The following is a 23,961-nucleotide window of genomic DNA, read 5'->3' as shown; positions in this document are numbered from 1 at the left end:
CAAGAAGGCGCTATTAAGTCAGCATTACAGTATTTAAAATCAGAAAGGGCGCTATTAAATCAGCGTTTCAGTATTTAAAACAATTTGCGTAACAGTTCATGCAGGCACAGTGGTTATCAGTCACCTGAGGCGTCAGCGGGTCGGGGAGACACTGCCACTGTCCTCCCTACCGTTATATGCAATCAATTCTTTTCGATCCTAGCCAACACGTGTTTGGTCGCCTTATAGGGAATAATCCCGTGACTTTTTCTGGGCAATTGAATTTTCATGTGGATCCCTTAGATTCTGTGATTATTCCGACCCAAAAGTCATCAAGTTCCCTCTTCACTTCTAGTTAAGTATTAGCGCTAGAAGCGCTATCCAAGTATAAACCTTCAAATTAAGGGGAGTTGCAAACAGATGCCCAATCCGGCAAGATTCTCGGCTACAATAAACGCTTCCACAGTCTGCGAGTACGGCGTTTTCTGAAGAGAAGAGACTAAAAAGAAATTCACTACAGAACTAAAGAAGACAACGGTTGTTTTATGATTACTGTTAACTATATACACAATGTTAGCGTATTCAGAGGATTACTGTGTACTTTGCTTGTGGTCTTTGACCCTGTATTAGAGAATAGTGTGGGTTTCCCAACATCTTTGCACCGCACACAACTCTAATTGAACCAAATTCCTATGCGTTTTCCTTGAGAGCGCCACTTTCCTATACTAATCCACCCAACTTGCAGCTAAAAGTATTTTGTAATGTGCTGTTTTCAAATGTAATCAATATTAGTAGTTTTTGTAAGGGATGACATTGCACTAATATGATGAGACAAGCATTGGAAATGCAATAGGTCTCGCATCATTAGAGTTAGTGCTTTTAGAATTGTTTATGGTTTTTTTTTAAAAATCTTTAGCATTTTTGTTTCCTGTAGCCAATGCTAAAGATTTACAAATAAAAAAAGCCATAAACATTTCTAAAAGCTCTAACTCAAATGCTGCGAGACCTATTGCACTGTCGGCTGGGGTTTTTTGATGGTGCTGTGCTGGGAGAGAGAGTGGGGAGGGGTTGGAGAAGGGAGGGAGCGAGACCTTCCCTGCATCCCATGGGGGATGCAGGGAAGCTAATTTCTGTGTGCTGAACTGTGTTGTCACGGGGAGCGCTTGAAGGGAGGATCAGAAGGCAGGATAGAGGGAACTGATTGGGTTTAGACTGAGGCAAAAAAGCGGGAGGGGGAGCGGTGGGCAGTAATTTAGGCAGCTAAAGAAGAGATAGCGAGGGGTCTGGTTAAAGGGTGAATGGGGGGGCGAGGCCATCTAAATGAAGGAATTTTTTCCAGATAAGGAGAACAGGGTGGGTGATGACTATAATCCAGTAGGCGGTCCCTCACATCGGATCTGTGCGTTACGGGGTTGGCACCATTCCGACAATACACAGACTAATTTAATGTTACAAACATAAGGAGAATACAGTTTAAGAAATGCACATAGCAGCCAAGGTTTTGGTTTGCTAAGTGTGACATTTTCAGTGGGGTGAGTGACGTGTTAGCCGCTGTGAGTGCCGCTGTCCGGCGGCAGGGGTTGGGTAGTGGGTAGTGAAGTGGGTTTGTGAAGCGCTCTGACACCTTCGGGTAAAGTCCGCGCTATATAAACAAGTTGTGAGGAGCCTGGAAATAATTTAAAAAGTTCTGTCGCACGGCCTGAAAGATGGGAGGGAGGTGATGCGGGAGAGACATATAGAGACAGCAAGACATAGAGAGAATGAGCGACAGACACAAATAGAAAGAATATGAGAAAGGGTCAGAGAGGGGTGAGCTGCAGTGGTGTCAGGCGGCAATAGGTCCATTGCATCTGTGTGCCATAGATATAAAAAAAGAGGCATTATCTTCACCAAGCTAACATACTGTGATTGCTGAAAAGAAGCATAAACAACCAGATGACAAGGCTGGAATGTTTAGTACTAATGCTTTACAAATCTGCTTAAAGCCACGGCTTTAGGAAAGCCTATTTACTTCCATGTTTTATAGAGCACGCCGGGCAGCCCGTCTCTGGGGCAGACAGACCTGGATTTACATACGTGGAAACATACGGGAACTTCGATCCCGAATTTGCTATCGGAGAGGAAGCAATTTTATTGGGTCGTGCCAAATATGGAGAATGAAATTCACCGGAGCTATAACTGCCGGCCGAACCTGGGGACTGCAGAGCACGGTATTCTTAGTTCACGTGTTCATGTTTTTGGAAAAATAACGCATCTATTTGAATTTTGGAGCCGGGAGATGCGCAAGTTGAAAGAAGTGGTTTCCCATGAGGTTACACATTTTCTGAGCGCTGTGCAGCAAAACATAATTTTAAATGTTTTTGTTTAAAGCTTGTATTTCCTGGCGAGACAGATCAGTGTTGCCCCTCATTTAAGTGGCCTGTTGCTAACTGTGGAAAGGTTTTCAAAACCAGCATGCGCAACACCCCTCAGTGCGAGGTCAGTGTGTATCCCAGATGGGAGGTTTAAAAAACAAGCAGAAACACGAGAGACGGCCTGCGGCCGTCAAAGTGAAGTGGACACGGCGGGAGGGGGCGGAGCGGGGAGAGCGGCATGTGGGTGTGAAGAAGCCGGGGCCTTTGAAGTGAAGCTAAGCTTCACTTCAAAAGGTGTCGGAGGAATGCGGCTGAGGGAACAGACGGCGATTGCGGCTGAGGGAACTGATGTGCACGCGCTTTTAAGCTCAATGCACATGCGCATTGAGCTTAAAAGTCACGGGCACTGCAAGGAATCGCCACGATTCCTTGCAACTTGGTTAAAGACTGTTTAAGCCGCAATAGGCTCGCAAGCTCGATGCGCATGCGCATCGACAGGCGAGACCTAAAAAATCATGACAGGTATGTAGCAGTTTAGAACAACACTAAACAAGACAAATTATCACCTACTAACTACACAAGGGCTCAAGACAGAGTTAAGAGTCTCTAAACCTACAATAGAGAATAGTAGCAGGGATATCCGCAACCACTAACATCCATAGTACTACCTCTCAGAAAAGCAGTCAAAGTCCGGCAAATAATAGAAAAGATACACATTGTCCCAGAAAAAGAAAATGCTGTAGAATAGCACTCGAGTGCACACAGTAACAATTTGCATGCAAAATATGAATAATCAATTAAAAAGTGAATGCCATGTCTGGTGTTATGTATGTCAAAGTTACCTATAGTTAGTTCACTGTTCTACCATCTCTACTGGGCCTGCAGATGTATTGCACGCATGCTCATTAACATGGCTATACTTTTAGTCTCCCTGCTTGCCAAGACTACATCAAGGACTTCCCAAAGGTAATTTTCTAAACTCATCAACGACTGAATTTAGAATTGCCAGTTATCCTTTCGGGTATAGTTCTATGCTTTGCTTCCTTTTTTTTTATGACTAGAGGCATTGAAATATGGCTTTTTCGTGGAGGCAAACACATACTCAAAATCTGAAACACTGGCTGTACTTTTTTTTTGCACCAAGATGGCAGATCAATGAAGCAGCTGTGCAAAGAGCTCTTCCGGCTAGGGATCACATTAAGTACAAATCCGGTAGTCCGTTTGCACTGCTCTGCCCAGTAGCTTCCTAACTGTATCTGACAGTTACAGGTCGTATTTCTAATTTCTATTGGATATCTGTGATCATGTACCTCACTCACCTTACGACTCCTGGTCCAGTGTATCATTCAATAGCTCTGGTGGATTTAAAGGGTTGACCACAGTCCCAATGGAAATTGTTTATGTAGCTGAACTCCCTTCCTGAAGGACCACCACTCCATTGTACTTACCAAGGTATTGCATTACTATGTCTGGATCTTGTATTTGTTAGAGGAGATACTGTACCTCAGTAGGACCAAGAAGTCTCTAGATAGAAAAAGGAGGTGAGGAAACTGCAGCCTTGTGGAGCAGACTATCTTCTGAAGGTCTCATGGTGTTCCCCTTTGCCTCCCCGTCCTCATTATCTCATCAACCTGCTTGTTCCTACATGGGTACAGTGAGAACTTCAGAAGACAGGTCATTGCCATGTTGGTCCCGGAAGAGGTAACCTAAAGCACCCACCAACCTCAATTCATAGCAATAAAATTCAAAGAATGACTTGAGTTGCTCCCTTGCCTGAGCTTCTAGAAACTGAAGAAAGACCACGATGAGACCTGCCCGTATGGATAAGGTCAAATGAGCAGACTCTGAGTCCTGCCATATCCTAAAAAACAAAGCTGTAGGAAAACTGGGCTGGGAGCTTAGCCTGATGAGATAAAAATAGTGAAGAGCCCAGGGTGGAAAAAAGTAAATGGTAACCGCTTGGAAAATTTTTATTGGAAGCAATAGAGACTTTGTAGCGGTTTTGACAAATCTAGCATAAGATGATTCTGAAAACCTTCTAAAGTTCTACCTATCATAATCAAGTCAACACTGGAAACTCCCAGGCCTTGATCTGAAGAACCCAAAAGATTACCAAACATATTCTATGTTCTATTAATTCCCTATAAGTGAGGAGAAACTCTTCCCATTCTGTTTATATGTAATTCAATACTGGTAATGTAATTCCCACAGTGCATCTTCTGCTACATATTTCTACAGTTACCTATTCCTACATTCTACACCATCTCACTCCTCTCAGGCACTGCTCAAAGGGCCTGACTCAAAGTTTGGCAGTTCACAGAGTTACTGCCTTCCCTTTGTTTCACAATTCCTCATATCTCTTTTATACTTAGCTTTTCTCTCCCCACCCTAGCCAGTTTTAAGGATGACCCACTTAATCTTTCCCCCACTTTCCAAACACTTGAAATCATGACTTAACTCTCCTAAGATCATTTATGTCCCAATCTATCTAGATATGCTATAAAGATCTTCAAATATAAGACTTACAAAATTCCCCCAAACACTTCTTGCTGTCCAATATAACTGTGTCCAGATTTGAAACTTCACAACAGACCTACTTTTCACATGCAGTGTCCTCTTTGGGTTCAGACGCTTCATAAGGTGTTGAATATCCTGGGTGGAAGCTAACTGTGTGCACCTCCATGAGTTTCCACTTTTAACAATGGCCAGATCATTATTCAATCAAATAATTAGATGCTTGCTTTGATCTTCTCCCTCATTCTCATGTCTGTCTTCTGACACTTCTGTGACTTGTTCTGATACCCTGCTTGCACCAATTTCCTTCAATCTGGCAAGTGCCACTGCTGGTTGTCAACTCCCTATTTGTGTCTCTTTACCTTATCTCTTCCCTCTTTATCCGCCACTTATCTGTCTGCTACATACTCGTATGTTGTTCCAAGTAGCTAAAGTCTGACTAACAAAGCTGTATTTATATCTTCACATACCCCCTTTCCAACCACTCCTGGTCACAGATTTATCACTCAAACTACCGCCCTCTCTCTTTCCCTTATTTAACTCAATTAGTATCCCCTTCTCGTTTCTCACTGGCCAGACCTTAACTCATTACCTAAGATTCTCACATATACTTTGCTTTCTTTCACCTCTATAAACCCCTACCTCCAAACTTTTTCTCTTTATTTAAAAGACCTTTCCTTTCACTGATTTTCCCAGGACCTCTTCTTCTTTATAACTCCTTTTCTCTTGGTCATGTTTCAGGTACCTCACAGTCCACACATTACTTTATGCATATACTGTCCTTGAAACCCATCCTCTACTGAACAGATCTAATCTGAATTTCACTGATAATCTGGACTAGAACACCCACTCCCACAGTGAGGAAGCACCAGCAATTCCACATTTTGGTCCAACCCTCTTTGAATCCAAGCACCAACCAAGTTAGCAATTTAAACTATCGCTAATCATTCACCTCCATGTGCTTTCCATTATCTAAGATCGTGGAATTTAATCAGTGTATTCACGTACTTGCTAAATCCCTTGTTACTTCCTTTTCCAAAACCAACTAATCCTCTCTGTTCTGTCTGCCACATAATTGTCATTCAGCAGTTAAGCCTTGTTTGGAAAATTCTAACTCTATTGTGAACCTCGACTTAAATATCCTAATTCATACTGACACCGGGTTCAAAGAAACCTCAATCTTCTGGATCTTCTTTTTCCTCTGTATTATTCCATTCTCTGTAACGACTGTGAGGACAGAAATGTCAGTAATACATAAGAATACGATCTGTTGTAAAAGACTTCCTGCTGATCAGTACCACTCCTTTCAATACTTATCACTGGAAGTCTTTGCACGTAATGCCTCTAGCTTCAGGTTAAACATCATCTAACACCCTCGAGTCAAGAGTAACACAGTCAAGTCAAGAATAACTTTATTTCGGTTAAAAGAACCATTAAAGTTTATAGTAAAATTAACACGGTATATAAAACAATTACAATCAATAGGTTAAAAAGACAATACATAAAATTCCAGGAACATAAAATTCTTCACATACTGTTAGAACTGGGGGTCTCTAGTTGGCTGAGGTAGGTACCTTAGTCCAAATAGGGACCCTTGCTTCTAAGTAAGGGAAAGGAAGGACACCTTCTAAAAGCGTGGTTTCTAAACACAAAATTCAAAAACCACCTTCACAAAAAGATGTTATTAAATTGTGAGTTCAGGCACACTAAACTTCACCTCTCCATCTTAAGCCTATAGGAATATAGGCTGAAAGCATATTACACAGCCTCCCCCATTCTGACCTATGGGCAAGATGGCCTTGCAAGAGTGAAAAAAGGAATTTGGCAGTCTTTCACTGTCAGGACATGGTACACACCTTAGTACATGTCCTACCTTTCACATACACTACACCCTGCCCAGGGGGGTTCCTTTGGCCTACCATAGGGGTGTCTGATGTGCATAAAAAGGGAAGGGTAAGGCCTGGCAAGTGGGTGCACTTGTCAGGACAACAAGGCAGTTTAACAAGCTGCGCACAGGCATTGCAGTGGCAGGCCTGAGTTCTCTCTTTAGGGCTACTTGGGTGGGTGGCACAATTAGTGCTGCAGGCCCACTAGTAGCATTTGCATTACCAGCCCTGGCACACATAGTGTACTTTACTAGTAAGACAAACATACCAATCATGGACAACCAATTACCACTACGCTATACACAGGGAGAACTTGCACTTTGACACTGCTCAGCAGTTGCAAAGTGCCCAAAGCATCTAAGTTGGCAACACCATGTCAGCAAAAAGGTCTAGGGGAAGGCAAAAAGTTTAGGGAACTTTAGCCAAAAAGGGCCAAGTCCAACACATACAGTAAATGAATTGAAGCGGCATTGTATTACCACAGTTCATAAAATTCCCAAGGCATAAGATTCTAAATCTACAGTGAACGGTTTAAGACAGCCTGAAATAAGAGCATTTATTGTATGGTAGCTCTTACTCATAGCATTTTCTGATAGCCATAGAAACTTTTATGTAATTGGCTACCGCGATGCAAATATCTGGGTTAGCCAATGTGTGCAGGAAGTTAAAACCATCAATGTGTGTGCAGGGGGGGATTTTCCTTAATATTAGGACTAATAAAGTTACTCCTCACATTTGTATAAGGTGCAAAATAGAATAAAGTGCATAGTGCTTTGTCTTGTAGAGTTGTCACACGGACAAGGTATGAGCTTGTCATTACCCTCTGACGTGGAAATGCCAACAAAAAGTGCACAGTGCGTAGACGGAATCTGGTGAAATAAAATCTAGTCTGCAGATCATTAGTAAAAGATAGATAGTATTGCAATGGGATCAGGGACATATGTGGTAGGCCGATCTCATCTTGTTCTAGATAGCGCCCATTGGCCCTGAAGTAGAACGACTCTTTGATAGTGGCTTTAGCATTCGGTGGGATACTTTCAGGGTTGTCCTAAAAGTGGCCCAATCCTATCGCATGATATTTGTCCCTCAAGAAGCGGAGCCATGGTATTTTTAGAGCATTGGCCAAGTTTTGCATTCTTTAATTACTTCTCGTGAAAACATTAGCTCTTTAGACAGCCACATTTTTGCCCATTAACGCAAAGGGGTACTAGCAATGTGATCCTCTATGAACTCTAGTCCCAGTTCCTTGTGACAGAGATGGGTGGGGGTACAGTCATTGAGGAATACATGCAGTCCATTATTAAGGCCCAACAGGTAAATCTCGAAGGCCAGCATCTTCCTTGGTGATTTCCCTGTGAATTAAGTTAATACTAATGACAAGTCTGTCTATTTGTTTCTTTGTGACAATGAACTTTACCAATGCAAACAAGTGTTGAGAAATGCAGAATAACTTCACCTTGAGCCTCCTACATTCAAACAAGTGTAGTGCATGAAGCAATCACACTGGAGCACCACAAACATTTGGAATTGCCTTCCACCTGCTCATCGTACCGTCTTGCATCTTTTAAAAAGGAGTTAACATTCCCCCTATTCGAAACACATTTCAATTGAGACTGAGAACATTACCTACTCTTCTAATATCCTGCCCCATTGCCTGACTATTAATGGGCCACACCTGATTCCTCCCCACCTTCCTGGTCCAACCTCTCCTCTGCCCTTTCAAAGCTTCTACTCTTCTCCATATTCTGTATACCTTTCTTGGTTTCACCTTTTTTGTTTTTTCCTGTTGTCTTGATTTTCTTACATATTTGACTCTTTTCCCTACTATCATCTCTATCCTCTTGGTAGACTCTTTTACCACCGCTCCATGCTTCTGATTGGTGTTTAGCCTACGCTGAACATGTTAATCGGTTGTGTTTATTATTATTTTTTACTTATGTTTTGTTCCTTTTTTTAAAGTTCTCTAATACCCTTTGGCGAAGTTAGCAGAACAGATGGTCCAGTGGTAACCCTTTGGCGAAGTTCGCGCTATAGAAAACAAATTAAAGAAATACCTCAGAGGCTCACTATTGCTTAACAACCAGACAGTGTGTGCCTCGATCAGTTTGAGGCTTTTTATAGAAAGCGGTAGAGTACAAGGTAGAAAACGGGAAAGAGGAAGAAATGAGTCTGCACCAGTAGAGGCTGGGCATGAGCAGGTGGTTTTGAAGGGAAATAAACCCCAAATAAAAGACAAGATTCATACCAATAGACTACTTTTTGTGTGTTTGGGCCTTCCAGTCTGTCAGCTGTTACTCCAGAAAGTACTAAATGCAATTGCATGGCTTCTGTTACAAACAACACTCACATCCCACCTTTTCTGACTGCTCTTTGTGAGTTAAAAGCTGATATCTGGTATGGTGTGTAAGTAATGAGATTGAATTCTGGCATGCCAATCTCGGAATATTTTCATTCTTCACTGGCTGATACATTGAGCGGCATACATTTTTTTATTAAAGTATCATCTATTTTCAGTACTTTTAAACTACTAAACTGTTGTTATTCTAGTATTGTTGTTTGAAGCCATTTTCATCAGCCAGTAAACCCTAAACTGGTTAGGCCTCGAGTTCACGATCTTCAAAATTTTACCCCCCAATCGCCCAACAGCATATGGACTTTGTTGATACCTAGATACTTTACATCCCCAAAATTAAGAGGGCACCCGAAGGTAGCAGAGCCTTCTGTTATCTTGGCAGAAGAACTCCCATCAGTTGCGCTTCATTTTGAAACAAAACCAGGAAGTGGCTGAAGACATAGATTTTCCCGAACGGTAGCATCACCCCTTGGACACTCTGTTACCCTCTTGATCTTAGTCATGTTGCTCCATCACTCATTGCATGTAGCTGTTTTAGAATAAAAATGCATAAAGTTATTTCAACTACCAATAAAGGCATTTTGACCAGCAATATATTGGCAGGAAGATAACAGGACCTCATTTGGAGGCCGCACCATTATTATGGATTCCATAATCCCTAATGTTTTATTTTTGCAACTCTTTTCATTGTTTTAATGACAAATATGTACTGCTAGGCATAGCAACGCACACTACTGTTTCATTTAGTACATTGGCAGATGCAAAACATTCGATTTAGATCTCGCTGTGCTGATGCTTGAAACCTATCTAACTACAGCTTAGAAATATACCCTAGAAATGTTCAACCACAAACTTTTGGATATTTTTTGGGGCATTCACTGGCTTTAAAGACTCACTCCTCCGCCTTGACGCAATAGCCCATGCCTCGGATCCATTAGTTTAGAGGCGTTCTTTGTCGGATCTCCAGTGCCATGCAATGTCCCTTTTGGCTACCATCATACTCATTGTTACTAATGAGAGAGTATCCCCGGTCTGCCCCTTTCCATCAACTCCAACAACGCTAGCTTGGGTTCAGGTGAAATGGGTCTCCGACAAATATGAGCTAATACATCATGGATTCAGGTACAGGAGTACTGAATTACTCGGCATGTCCATGAGGTGTGGAAAGAAACGTGCTGATCTCTGATGTACATCTTGATCTGGGCTTCTTTTCATTTCCCAGAGTCTGCTCTGTAATACTATTTCAGCTATATCAATTTAAATCATGTTGACACTGCTAGGATGGGGGCCGTATAAGCCTCAGACCAGTTGGCCTCAGCTAGGGTGCCCAGCTCTTGCTCCCCATTTGCAACTCAGCTGTTGTAGAGGATCAGGGCAAAATACCTTGTTTTAAATTGTGACCTTTCCAAAAATTAACCATGACTGATGCAATCTGATGGAAAATAATGCTTTTCCTTCTATTTCGGAGAAAAAGAATACTCATAACATCTTTGAGGACTTGGGCTGATGGCTGCACTGTCTCCGAACTTGGAGTTGTCAACTCAGACTGAGAGAACTGGCTATAATGTACCTGAAACATTAGTTTACAGGTTCTAAACAGGAGATCTTCAATGGGAAAGCTCGTGAATGAGAAGAGACGAGAAGCAGTTGAGGTGTCCACTGGCACTACCTGTCTGATTCTTTTCCCTATTTTTGTTAATATTTCAACAAATTGTCTGCAAAATCCTGAGAGTATGAAATAATCTAATTGTTTTCACTGTCAGTTGGTACAATCTTTCAAATTTCCAATTTAATTTTTTTTTTCCATCTTCACTGCACGTTTCCTATTAAAACCGTCAAAAGCCTTGCCAAAGCTATTGAATATTGTATTTCCTTACTTCAAATAATTTAATTTGTATTGAGTTTAATTTCAGTTCTTCAGTGAAATGGGGCAACCCCGCTGGCTCCATCAGCAAAGTGCCATTTTTGTGCCCACTTCTCTCTCTGCAGGTCGCCCATAGTTGGCCACTTAGTATTGCGTAGATACACTTTTAATGCACCATTTCATATTTGGAATAAAAAGAGCTTCTTTCATAGTTTTATCATTTCTAAAAATTATAGTTTTTAATTTTATTTTAGTAAATTGGAACAATGACGGCTATAGCCTCTACAAATGGAGAAACAGAGGTGATACACACAAGAAGAACAGAGACCTCGGATATAGCAGGAATCACCAGTCTTATAAATGAAGCTACAGAAGAGGTATTTGGAAGGATAAACGTCACTTATCTTCTGTAAGTATTAAAGTGAATGTCAAGTAGGTGATCTGTTTTTTATATGTGCAAATCACACTAGCAATCCACTTCTGAAGGTTTGAGTGAGGAAAGTGTTGTAGAAAGCTAAGTGGATTTTATTGGTGTATTCTATTCAGTGCAAAATAAGATTGAAATATGTCAAGATCTGGCAATTACGAAATCATTTGAAGACATAACAAGCATGGGCAAAGCCAATAGGTCTGGGTTTTTGTTGAAGGAAGTCTTGAGTAATAGTTGAGGTGGTGGCGTGGGGGTGGTGGCCTGTGTATGTGTGTGTTTGTTGCACCCACCTGTCCTAGAAAGATAATCCCACAATGAAACAGTATAATGGGCTAAACAAATATAAAGGCTGGGAGCAGGGCCACTTTAGCAGTTGTATTAGCACTCTTCTCACAAACGAGTTTTAGGACAAGGAGTCCGAGGATGAAGTTTGCATTGTAAGTCTTGGCCTTAATAGGCAAATGTAGCAAAATAAGAGCATATTAGATATTTTGTTCCATCTGATGCTCTATGCTGCCCTCAGCTGAGATGTTTACCAGCAATGAAAGGAATTTTTTGTCGTTGATGTAACATTGTGTAGTGAAAATGTAATACCCCAATATAGTGAATGAAATACTGTGGTAATTAAATGCTATGAGCTCGATTGTGGAGATTGAATTAGGGCTGGGTCCTCACTATATGTCTGCTTTTGGTAACAAAACTAGTGTTGGCACGTTGCCTTTATGCACAAGTATCCGTTTCCTAAGTGTTTTTAAATATTTTGAGAAGTTTAAACCGAAAGTGCACTTGCAGGACACAGCACGTGGTTGAACAGTAAATGATTGCGATGATTACAAGTGGCAAGTGGGAAAACAAGTTAAAAAAGCAGGCGTAGGTGCAAGCTAGCAAACATGAGCTAAAGAATATGCAAGCCCCAAACTATCCAGTGCTTAATTTGTAAAAGAATAATGCTGGGGCCCAAAGTGTGCCCAGAAGCCCGTATTTGACACCATCAAAGAATGTGGGGCTGAATACCAATACTGCATTCTCTTAATTCCACTTCAAGCCTCTTTACCACTAGACACCCCAGTCTTTTTGTCTCACTCTTGCTTGTTTTTCTTAATCCCTGGTTTCTCCCCGTGTCATTGTTTTCTGTCTTTCTCTTCATCCGTCTATACGTTTTTGTGTTTCTAGCTCTCTTGCTCTAACTCAAGACTATTGAGGAAAAATAAGTGCTATTCCTCAGAAATGAGTGCCAGTTGGCACCACTGGCAACCACCAGCTCTGAGGCCCCTATCTAATATGTTGCTCTGAAGCCCCCCCATCTAATATATAGCTCTGAGGCCCCCTATCTAATATGTTCCTGTTTAGGAAAAGGCTCAAGAGAAATGTGGTAAGATTGCAGACGTGCCTTAAAAATGTTGGAGTAGAAGAGTGTATCACAAACATATGTTTTTGGGGAATTTTATGAGGGTGCATATATTCGCTAAGAAGCGTACACAAAAGGGTAGCATTTGTGTTGTATCTTTCAGAAAGTCTGTGTTCGCACCTATTTTTACTTTGTGATGATTATAAGACCCTAATGCTAACAACATGTTATCATCACAGCAAAGGAAAACAAACACGCAAAAGTGATTAGTGAATAACACTATACCTTTTTGCCATGTCAGGGGTGGCTCCTCCGCTACCGTGGGGAAGCGTCGCCCCACTGAGTGTAAAATAAAAAATAAAATGTTAATGCAATGTGAATAACGTTACGTTATTATCATTTTTATTCAGCCCAAGCCAGGTTAGTGCAGGGCGGGGCTGGGCTGTGTCACAGGGACAGGGAGGAGGAGTGGTATAGTGTGCATCATAAGTGTGCATGACTGTGTGAATGGCCATCTTGGACCAGCCAAACCGTCATGCGCACTTAGCATTTCTCCACCCGGCTATGTTGCACAGCTGGGTGGAGAGAACATGCACAGGCTCCCACACCCTGTCTGAGCGCTGAACCAGGCCGCTCAGACCAATCACGATACTGCTGTAATGCTGGTGACAGCAGCGTCATGATTGGCTTAGGGATATCTGGGAGCCAGTGTGCTTCCATGCTGCCAAGAAGAGATGAGTACAGAGGAGATGCAGGGGCCCTTCACAGATTTTTTTTAAATCGAGTTCCTCCCACTCTACCACTATTTTTCCAAAGTGGCCACCACTGAATGCTTATACGTCAAAATAGCCCCAACTCCTAAACAAAATGGCCATAAATCGGCAATTAAAATGTTGTTGTGCCAGCAAAAATAAATACAAAAAGCAATGCACAATTGTGATGTCAGATCTGCAAATGTATAAGCAAAAGCATGAAGCCTTATCGCCAAAACCAAATGGGAATACAAATGGGATAATGTAACTAACCACATAATGCCCTGGCCTTGGTGGACAACCCATTTAATGAATGTAAAATCCATAAAAACAAATAAAAGCTCTAATGGCTGAAATGGGCTGAACAAAAGCCCTCTCTACCTGTATACTATGTCTTGCTGTACACTTACAAGACTTGATGACATGTAGTATTCCAGAGAGCTACTGCTGTCCTCATCTAAACCTAATCATGTTGTGGTGAGGGGCTATGATTTAATACCTTCTTTATAATGCCAGAATATAAATTGAATGCACGAGGTGATGGAGGTTCTGCAGTCTTGTGAAATTCTTTTTTTATTTGAGTTCACCATGGTTGTTAGCATCCTAATTTAAAGTCAATGGGCAATGATTCTGCTGTGGTCCACTCCCACAGATCAGTCTGGAAAGGCATGACTTCTCCACCATGTGGATAACAAACATGAAATTAAAAACAAACCTCAGGGTAACGTCCTGATAGCCGATAACAATAACGAAGTCCAGGGCAAACAAGGTAGCGTTCTGATTATTAGGTTGCCCATACTTACTGAAAGTATATAATTGTGAGACGGAGGGACAACAGGTTACAGAAACAAATCAAACATATGACTTCTATAACCGTAAACAATTCCATAATAATACAAATAAAATATCATCTCAAAGGAACTGCAGTGAGGTTTAGTCCTATGTGACTCTCTGGAGTGTCTTATAAAACCTTTCCCAGTCTTTAGCCACTACATGATTTTAGCAGGGTGATTATTATAGATATAGGGACACCAGTGTTCCAACTATTTCTATAATAAGTTGAAAAGGAGCTAAGATAATACTGACCCTATATCTCTAAGGTAAAATAAAGTGGTTGGCTGTATCGAAGGGACCCTCTGATGATGTCAGGGGCTATAGGATGGTTTTCTCACTTACAAATGCTATATGTTTTGGCTCGTGGCCACCTGTGTATTTGTTCCATCACTAAAACACTAACACTTCTACCCTCTAGCCTTCCTTCAAGTAGCTAGAAGCGGAAAGGCCACGTAGGACTAAACTTTGAGGCCATGGGGTACTCTTAAGGGCTGAACTAGGTGACCGTTTTGTTTGTTTTGTTACAGACATACAAAACTACGTTTCAGACGTGATCCTAAAGCACAGTGGGATCTTCTCAAACAAATGTGCAGAAAAAGGTTCCCAAATAAATCTGTAACTCTTGATTTGGCTAGTTTGAAGTAATTCTCAGTGTAGGATTTGTAACACAGGGACCTCATTACATGAGCTTCCATTTTTATTGTTTATCTGTTCAGGTCATACAGCTAGTAATGAAATGATAACCATTTTCTTAACTGTATCCTCAAGGGTCAATAACCATAGTTCTACTCCTCTCTACCCAGCTGATTGAGTCTCTGTTGGATAATGTTCGATCTTAGCATGACTATCATAACTTATCATAGAACATTGTTCTTGAATGATGTCACATTTCCAAGTCCGAGCCAAGCTGAGTCGATTTTTGACCACTTCTGGCCGGTTAGGGAAGCATACAAATATTGCGATAGCTGTTGGGAGTAGGGGAGAGCAAAATGAAGATGTGGGGGATATAGCGGGGAGGCAGCATATGAAGGAGAAAGCAAAAAAGCACATGCTCTCCCATGGAGTGCTAGAAGGGAAAGATAAATGAGGTTCCCTGAATGCAAGAGGGAAAGGGCACAAGTCATTCAATCCTAACACAGTAAAGACCTGCTCCAAAGGCGGGACAAGTAGAATAGGGATCAGAAACCTGGTTAAGAAGCAGGGAAATGAGTATGAGAAGAAAGTCTTCCCATCAAGAGGAAAAAGCTGTCCCAAAGCCCACTGTATGTGTATATATATTAGACAATAGGTTTGTGACTACAGGCAGATTAAGTTGACTGAAGTTGAAACATAAAAAGAGGGCCCCATATTTGCTTTCCTGTAAATTTGTAGATTTCATAGTGTTCTGTACCTATAAACTTGCTTTAGAATGACCGACTATGTCGCCTTCTTCACTTCAGTGAGAAAGCAAACCTGGCAGTGACGATCAGCAATGAAAAGAATGAAGTTGTTGCACATGCAGCACTTGTGGACTACCCCAGCTGGAATGATGCTATTGACCAGGCGGACTGGGAATCGTGGCTGCATAAGAACTATGACAACAGCGCAAAGTGCACAGTAAGTATGACCATCTGGTTGTCCATTTTGCTTGGATCATGACCCCTTTTGTTTATTTGATCCACTTTGAGAATGATTCATTATTATTTAGGGTATTTTGCCTATTCTTTTATGAACAATTCCACTCCACATATAGTGAAAGTGATTAGAGTACCATCTAATGTATATCAGAATTCCTGCAGAAAGGCATCAACCCCCTTACAAAAAACAAGCATTAGAAAATCCAATAGAGCTGCTTTTTATTAGTAACGTGTTTGGTAAGTGATGGGTGAGTTTGTATGTATGTTTGTGGGAAATTATTATAGATAGACAAGCCAATTAATGAAAGGGTTATGCAGGTGTGTCCACATGAGTGATTGTGGATAGATACCTGGATCAGTGATTACGTGTAGTGATGGATGAATGGGACAGTGCATCCATGCGAGAGTGTGCTCCTCGCAAGGAAGGAAGAATAACATGCTGCTGCCAGTATGACTGTATTCATCTATCGACTCACTAATCATACCACACATATTCTACACCATTCATCCATCCGTACACTCATCCAGCTATATGACTTTGTGTCCACTTGCCCATTCCTTTATGTACTCCCATCCATCCAGCCAATCCTCACCCATTTATCAACCCATATGTTGACTCATTTTTGGATTTACCCATTCAACAATTTGCTACACAAAATTTGCTAAGTGCTAAGAGTACTCTCATTTCAAAACAAAAACAGACATGCTAATTTTGTTTGAGGACGTGTGTTTGTGTGTCTGTTTGCATATGTTTGTGTAACTATGTAATGTAACTGCCTATATGTGACTATGGTTTTCAGTGGCCATGTGTCTTAACATGTATGGATGTATATGTCTGATGCCATCATGACTGGAATACTTGCCTGGTTTTGAAGGTAATGCTAATACTGCACACAGTGGAAGAATACACAGAAAACAAAAAAATATTTAAATAGGTTTGAGAATATTTTCATGTTTCCTTTTAATAAAAAATACCTTCATGGTCTACCTAATAATAATACTTCTGTCAACCTGTGGGAGCTAATAGGTAGGCCAGGCCAAGCCACTCTTGCAAAGTGATAAGAGCGGTAGATGAAACGCATTGGCAAAACAAGCAAGCGATCATCCCAGTAGTAAAAACAAACCTGTTCTTTTACAAGATGAGAAATAAAATGGCTATTACAATGTAGTCTAAAATGTGATGGCCCGGGTTTCGTGGTGTTTTCAATGAGAATTGGGTGCCCATAAAGCACTGCAAAGATGCCTAGGAGAGATGTGTAGTCACTTTAACGTTTTAGTATTTTTTATTAGCATCAGTTCATAAAACCAAAATCACACAATCAGAAGCCAGGTGTAAGCCCTCAATTTACAAAGTTAATATGATGAAATCCTATATAAAACTAAACCATCTGTCATCATGTTCTGCACTTGTCAAAACTTAATATGCAACTTTCTTAGTTGTTTCCCAGCCTGGGAGCAACAGAGAAGGAGAGAAGAGGTTAGCTGGGACAATAACAAGGTAAAATAGCATTTCTGGTTTCTATTGTAAATAGTGTTTTCGGGCCTCTCTCCATCCATCTCCCTCTATAAGGAATCAGCCACTGGCCATCTGTAAATGTGGAATCTTGTTCCATCCCATTTTACGTCGAGCCTAGCCAGCGCGCATGCGCTATCTGCAAGAATGCTTGAAAATTTGACACATGCCTTGCTCAAGGCTTCCCTGCTATTTCTTATCTCAGGGACATATCTTTTGAAGGGGACACAAATGGTTCTCGTCGGATGACTGACAGCTTCTTGAGATTGCGAAATATGCTCCTCAAGTCATGGAGGCGGTGGGGGGTTCTAAACATTTCAATGCTCTGTGTTGTACAGTTTTCTCTCTGGCTGTTCAGTTAATCAGAAAAAACAAATGGAGGAGTACCACCAGTGAGAATTCACAAGTCGCTGTAGGGGTGGACGGTTTTCGCAAGGTGGAGGAAAACTCTTTTTATTAGAAACCCCTCACTCATCACCTAGTGATGACATGCTTCATCATCGGGGTCCACCCTAATGACCTAGCGTCATCAGGGTGTGCTTCAACACCTGATTGCAGTGGAGCAGGTTGTGAGTGGTGGTGCGTGAAAAAAATAAAAAGTAAGTGTGTTAAAAATTGTCCTGGTTTGAACTTGGAAAAATAAAGATTTTTTATTGGCAAGCAACTGGACAATGTTAAAATCGTGGCGAGATAAAATAAGGGCAGTGATGAGCCCGTGTATCTCGTTATGTGTTGGGTCTACATGTTTCAACCTTAGCGGTTATGGTGAACCAGGTTTTCGTCAGGACCTCCAAACCAAGTTGGTGGATGGTCTGCGTCCCCTAAAAGACGCACCCAATCCTACCACATGGGACCACTGAATGGCGAAAATGTGCCCGTGGTGTTAGCTCGCTCCACAATGGGTGAGCTCTAAAAATCAAAACACTCTCAGTGGAGTGTTCAAGGACTTCAGTCTAACGGGGCGGTGCAGGCAGTAGGTTACAAGCTGAAATCCTCGGCGTCAAACTAATACGTTTATTCACGAGGGTAACCTCCCCTGCCCCATGAAGTCCTTGAACACTCCACTGAGAGTGTTTTGATTTTTAGAGCTCACCCATTGTAGAGCGAGCTAACACCACGGGCACATTTTCGCCATTCAGTGGTCCCATGTGGGAGGATTGGGTGCGTCTTTTAGGGGACGCAGACCATCCACCAACTTGGTTTTGAGGTCCTGACGAAAACCTGGTTCACCATAACCGCTAAGGTTGAAACATGTAGACCCAACACATAAAGAGATACACGGGCTCATCACTGCCCTTATTTTATCTCGCCACGATTTTAACATTGTCCAGTTGCTTGCCAATAAAAAATCTTTATTTTTCCAAGTTCAAACCAGGACAATTTTTAACACACTTACTTTTTATTTTTTTCACGCACCACCACTCACAACCTGCTCCACTGCAATCAGGTGTTGAAGCACACCCTGATGACGCTAGGTCATTAGGGTGGACCCCGATGATGAAGCATGTCATCACTAGGTGATGAGTGAGGGGTTTCTAATAAAAAGAGTTTTCCTCCACCTTGCGAAAACCGTCCACCCCTACAGCGACTTGTGAATTCTCACTGGTGGTACTCCTCCATTTGTTTTTTCTACTATTGTATCCAGGGGTACAGGAGTACTCCCAGTTCACTCCGGTGAACATAACCCTTGCTCTCTCCATTGTTTTTGTATGTTCAGTTAATCAACCGTAAAGTGCAGGGGTGTGGCACTGACACATCAGAAATTGCTAAATATATTGACATTTTGCATTTTAAGAAATTCGACTATTTCAGCTATTTACCCAGAGTGAAGGTTCAGGTAAAATACACGTGTAATGCTTGCCCCACACAGTATTGTAGATTAAGGATGCTCTCTTGCGCTCAAGTGAGAGTTTTATGGATATTTTCTTTTCAAACCATTAAGTGTTTCGCCTACCAGGACCGCTTTACTCGGATTCTTGGAACTGACTTCATAACCTCATCCCATTCACCCAGTCCTCCCTCTACACCAATACGGAGCAACTCCCCGACTTCTTTTTACACACAAAGTCTGGTTGGGGAGTGCTTTTATTCGCTTCGCTTAATCTGTTTCTCCTGTGCACAACCAACATAAAACACATGTTCAAATTCACAAACCCGATACTCTTTCATCTGGAGCAAAACGTCTTATTAACGAGCGCTATTATTTCAAAGGTGTGTTCATTTTGTGGCGTTCTGCCATCTTTTGGCCTGTTCTGCTTTCTGGCTCTCTCCCTCTACGTTATTCCAGCCCTGTTCCTCTGACTATCTATGCTCCTATTTTTCTCCCAGCCCCTTCTTGTCTGTGCCTTTGTCTCCGTGGTAAACTATTTTGAATGTATTACTGACAGTGCATGGCATCTTCTTTCTAGCTCATGATCTTGGGATTTGTCAGTTCTGCTACACCAAGGAAAATATTCTGTGTAGCTAAACACTTATACTGTCCCTAAGGCGAGACCTATTGGCTATGCCAATGCTTGTTTCCTTTGTTCTAGTGGATCCTCTGTTTTCCCCCTTTTTTGTACTGTTTGTCAGCCCTCTATTACCAATGGATGCCACAAACTGTAGATCCTGTGCTCCTCAGTGACAGCCTTTCTGTGTGTCTTAAGTCCTGGAAGTGGTCTCCCTACCCTCCGGTCTTGAGCAGACCTCCCTTTCCCTCCTTTTATCCAGGTCCTGGCTCTAAGCAGCAATGTGTCATTTTTGGGGCTGCAGTCACTTTATCCGTTGGTGATGTCTACCGGCCTCCTCATGTAATTTGTATAATGAAAGTGAATGATTACAAATATTATATATATTGGTTTCCAATGATGATCGCGAACGAAGAGTGATTGAGATCACTTTTGCTGCACCTGTGATTAGGATTATCAATAGATGACTACGGACATCTTTTTAATGTAGGATGGCTGCTGTCCACAAAGAAACAACAGACAAGGTCCCATTCCCACTTTTTCTTCCTCTTGGAGCACCTTTGTTTTCCATCCCTCTCTGAAGAATTCACAAGGTTCTCTGCCCGGTGTCACATAGGTTTCTGCCCCTCACAACCCATGCCAGAGCAGAGCATGGCCTTTAATTCCCAGGGTGTAAACTGTACCCCAGCCCGCTGGCACCATCTGGTTGCGGCATGCTGCCCAACTGCCAAAGCCTGTGGCGCTCCACTGCACCTCAGGGAAGACCCACCGATTCTGCCCTATATTTGTTTATTTGTTTATTTATAAAGTTTTATATAGCGTGAACAAGAACCCGAAACTTATCAGAGCGCTTTACAAAAGGGTGGAAGGAAGGTCAAAAAACCAATATCTACATCAAGTAAGAATACACAACAAGAATAATCGCATGATTCACAGACAAATGACACAAAGTAGAGTAACACAAAAAACTGGTGATTCCTTCTATACTACATCCTGAATGTTGATCATGCAATGAAGCTGACCTTGGAAGTGCTCTCAGGCCATGTAAATGTGTTTAAAGGTGACATAGTTGTACATCAGGCTGACCTCTAAAGTGACCCGAATCTGTGCTTTAAGTCATATGCTAATGCCCTGAATATTGGTCATTCATTTGCACATTTTGTTGCCTATTCATGATATGCAAATTTTCTCCCAGAGTAACATTTCTCTTTTTTTTTTGTTTGCCCCAATCTGGAACTTGTATAGAACTAATAGGAAGATAAACAAAATGTTCTACATAAATTAGTGCTCTTCAGCAGCACTCAGCTATTCACTCATTATCTCATTTCTTAGACGCATCTGTAATTGACTAATTACTTCCCTCCTCTGTACAGTTTTCAGCCATTTACTAATTTCTCTGTCATATACAGTTTCTGAATAGCTGCCCAATTATCGTTATTAAGTAAATTATTTCAACAAAGCGAGCCGATGTGCACTCTCACAATATTTAAATGTCTCCCTGAGCTATCTGTTGGTTATTGCCTGGTGCATCCGAACTGCTCGGCTCGCAGAGTCCAAATGTTAGGGCAGCCAGTCTCCTAAATGCTGATGCCGGAAAGTACAGTACATGCATTTCTGTCCAACATTTTCCAATTTGCGATTGTCCGATAATTGCACTTGCATTGTGCGCGTATTTACTGAACACATAATGCTTCCTTCCATGTTTGACCCAGTTATTTTAAATAAAGGGCTCTACCTTGTTTTCTGCTAAAATCTACCGCATTGTGTTACTTGTCCTCAGCATTTCCAGTTCCCGTCGTTAGTGGGAGGGTTGTTCGGCCACATGGAACTAAAATTCAAGTAGAAATGCACTCTTTTAGTGTGAAAAGGTGCCAGGTTTTAGGTCTAAAAGCTAATGTTTTTACATTATGATACAAACCAGGCCTCAGGCAGACACATTTCTCATCATGCCTTGTACAACATTGCTCAGGTATATGGCAGAGGGATAAAAGTATGATGTTTTCCCATTGAAGTTATTGTTTTAGTTATGAAATTGTTAGGCGCCGGCTTGTTCCTTTTGGGCCACTTGGAACCTAGGAATCTGTGAAACACAGGGGCCTCCTGTAAATAGCTGTAAAGGTAGGGAGGTTGCTAACTGGGAAGTCAGAGGCGTCAAAACTTTGCACAATGTTTTTGTGGTATCCTGTTAAAAGCTGTTAGGAGGGCCTGCACTGTTTTTGCAGGTGAGGATGGTCTTGGTACTGATGTCGTTTCGGGAAGAAGCCTCCTGTGAACGGTTTGGCTTCAGTTCTCCCTTGAAGGATAACAACCATTAGCTGTTACCTCAAGATGTTCAGATTGACCCACCCTTCTTTTGGGAGCCCAGAGCTCTAACAGTCTGATCCACTTTTGGCTGATCAGCTTAAGGTTATGACCGGAGGTCTAGTGGAGAACCATAAGCTACATGTGTTCTATGTTTTTTTTGCCCTCATAGGCCAGGAGAACATTCACAGTGTTTACTTTTTCTGCTCCATAGTAGAGCATTGCTGCTGGAGATCAGGCAAGATCTAATTGAAGGTATGTGGGTGAATTGCTTTCCTCTGCTTAGAGCTGTGTAATGAACTATTTAATTGCTCTTTTAAGAAAGTGGAGCGGGAAATACGTTGAAGCAGTGCATAGTGTTACACACCGAATGGTACATTTGGTAGCACCATAATTGAGTAGTCATTGAAGTTGCTGAAAATTAAAAATGGGAGGTTAAAATACATGGATGAGAGTGACCTATACAAATGGTGGAATTTATTCCTATAATTGGAAGGGCAGAATAGCAGTAATGAAGCAGAACATTTTAGCTAGGTTGTTTTATCTTTTTCAGGCCCTTCCAATTGCCCTCCCTGAGACTGATCTAGTGGCTTTGCAGACAGTGATTGGCACTTTTATCGGGGTGGGCAGACAAGCACGGGTCTTGAGAAAAATTCTGAAAGCGAACAAACATTGCTGTGCACTGGTTTTACCAGATGTCAAGAAAACTTTTCTAATGGATACATCTGCCAGTGGATTACTCACCTTGTGAATATCCCCTGTGCAAGCAACATTCGGAAACTTTTGTAGCTCTCCACGCCGACGGGGACGTAGACGACGTCACAAAGGCACGACTCCGCTCGCGACCTCGCTGACATCACTGGATCCATAAGAGAGCCTCGTCGGCGTGATGTCAGGTCCCTTTTTTCCACGCCATCGACGCCAACGGTTTTTGGGACTCTCCGTAGCTTGTTACTTTGGGTTTCCAGTTGTATCCTGTTCTCTCTTTTTCTCTCTTCTCGAAGATGTCATCGAGAAAATCAGGATTTAAGCCTTGCAGGGAGTGCGGTGGATATATATATGTCCATAACGGATCCACACGACGATTGTGTATGGTGTTTGTCATCGGACCATGATGTCGAGGATTGTCCTTCCTGCAGGAAGATGAACCCGAAGGCTCTGAAAGAATGGGAAGCCAAGCTGTTTATGGCAAAGGTTTGTAAAGAGAAGAGTAGTCGGAGAAAATCGAAGGCCAGATCAAGGTCGAGATCGAGGTCGGGATTGGAGTCGAAGTCGACGTCAGGTCATGTTTCGAAGTCCAAGAAACATAAGAAGAAGAAGAGGCATGGCTCTCGGCGCCGATCGGAGGAAGCTCAGTCGTCGACCTCGAAGGATCATCGACGTCGGAAGGACTATATATCTCCCTCTCCATCCCCGGTGAGAGTTGCTGCTCCTGTGGATTCACCGGCGCAGTCACTGGCGCGGTGTGCGGAGCAGTCACTGGCGCAGAATCCTTCTCCTCCTTTGGAGCACTCTTTGGTTCCGGTGGAAGAGGTGCCTGTACCTGAAAGGCCATCGACTCCGGTGGATACACCATCGGCGCCGGCAGGCCCGAATTCGGTGACTCCTATGCCTATGCCAGACGAGTACCCTCCATTTCCTTGTCCAGGGCAAGACCCGACGCATTACCTTAATGCGATGTACGGAGTCTTTGCGAGGGCAATGTACCCCTCTGGTGCACCTTCGGGTCCCATGGGTCCTATGGCATTCAATTTGGGAGTACCACAAGCT

The 23,961-nt window shown here is 42.2% G+C and overlaps 1 protein-coding gene across 5 annotated transcripts in view; it reads left to right on the top strand.

The window, feature by feature from the left end:
• The window catches only part of CFAP61 (cilia and flagella associated protein 61), a 2,132,686-nt gene that overhangs the window by 44,803 nt on the left and 2,063,922 nt on the right, over positions 1 to 23,961 (top strand). For all 5 annotated transcript variants that reach the window (XM_078649333.1, XM_078649336.1, XM_078649335.1 and 2 more), the window contains exons 2-3: positions 11,205 to 11,359; positions 15,754 to 15,910. In XM_078649333.1, the coding sequence (XP_078505459.1) occupies positions 11,217 to 11,359; positions 15,754 to 15,910 (300 nt within the window). In that variant the 5' untranslated portion in view covers positions 11,205 to 11,216. The remainder of the gene's footprint in view (positions 1 to 11,204; positions 11,360 to 15,753; positions 15,911 to 23,961) is intronic.

Source organism: Lissotriton helveticus, chromosome 6 (genome assembly GCF_964261635.1).
Source record: "Lissotriton helveticus chromosome 6, aLisHel1.1, whole genome shotgun sequence".
NCBI classification, from domain to species: Eukaryota; Metazoa; Chordata; class Amphibia; order Caudata; family Salamandridae; genus Lissotriton; species Lissotriton helveticus.
Note: the sequence above shows the minus strand (reverse complement) of the source record. Positions and strands in the feature narration are given on the sequence as shown.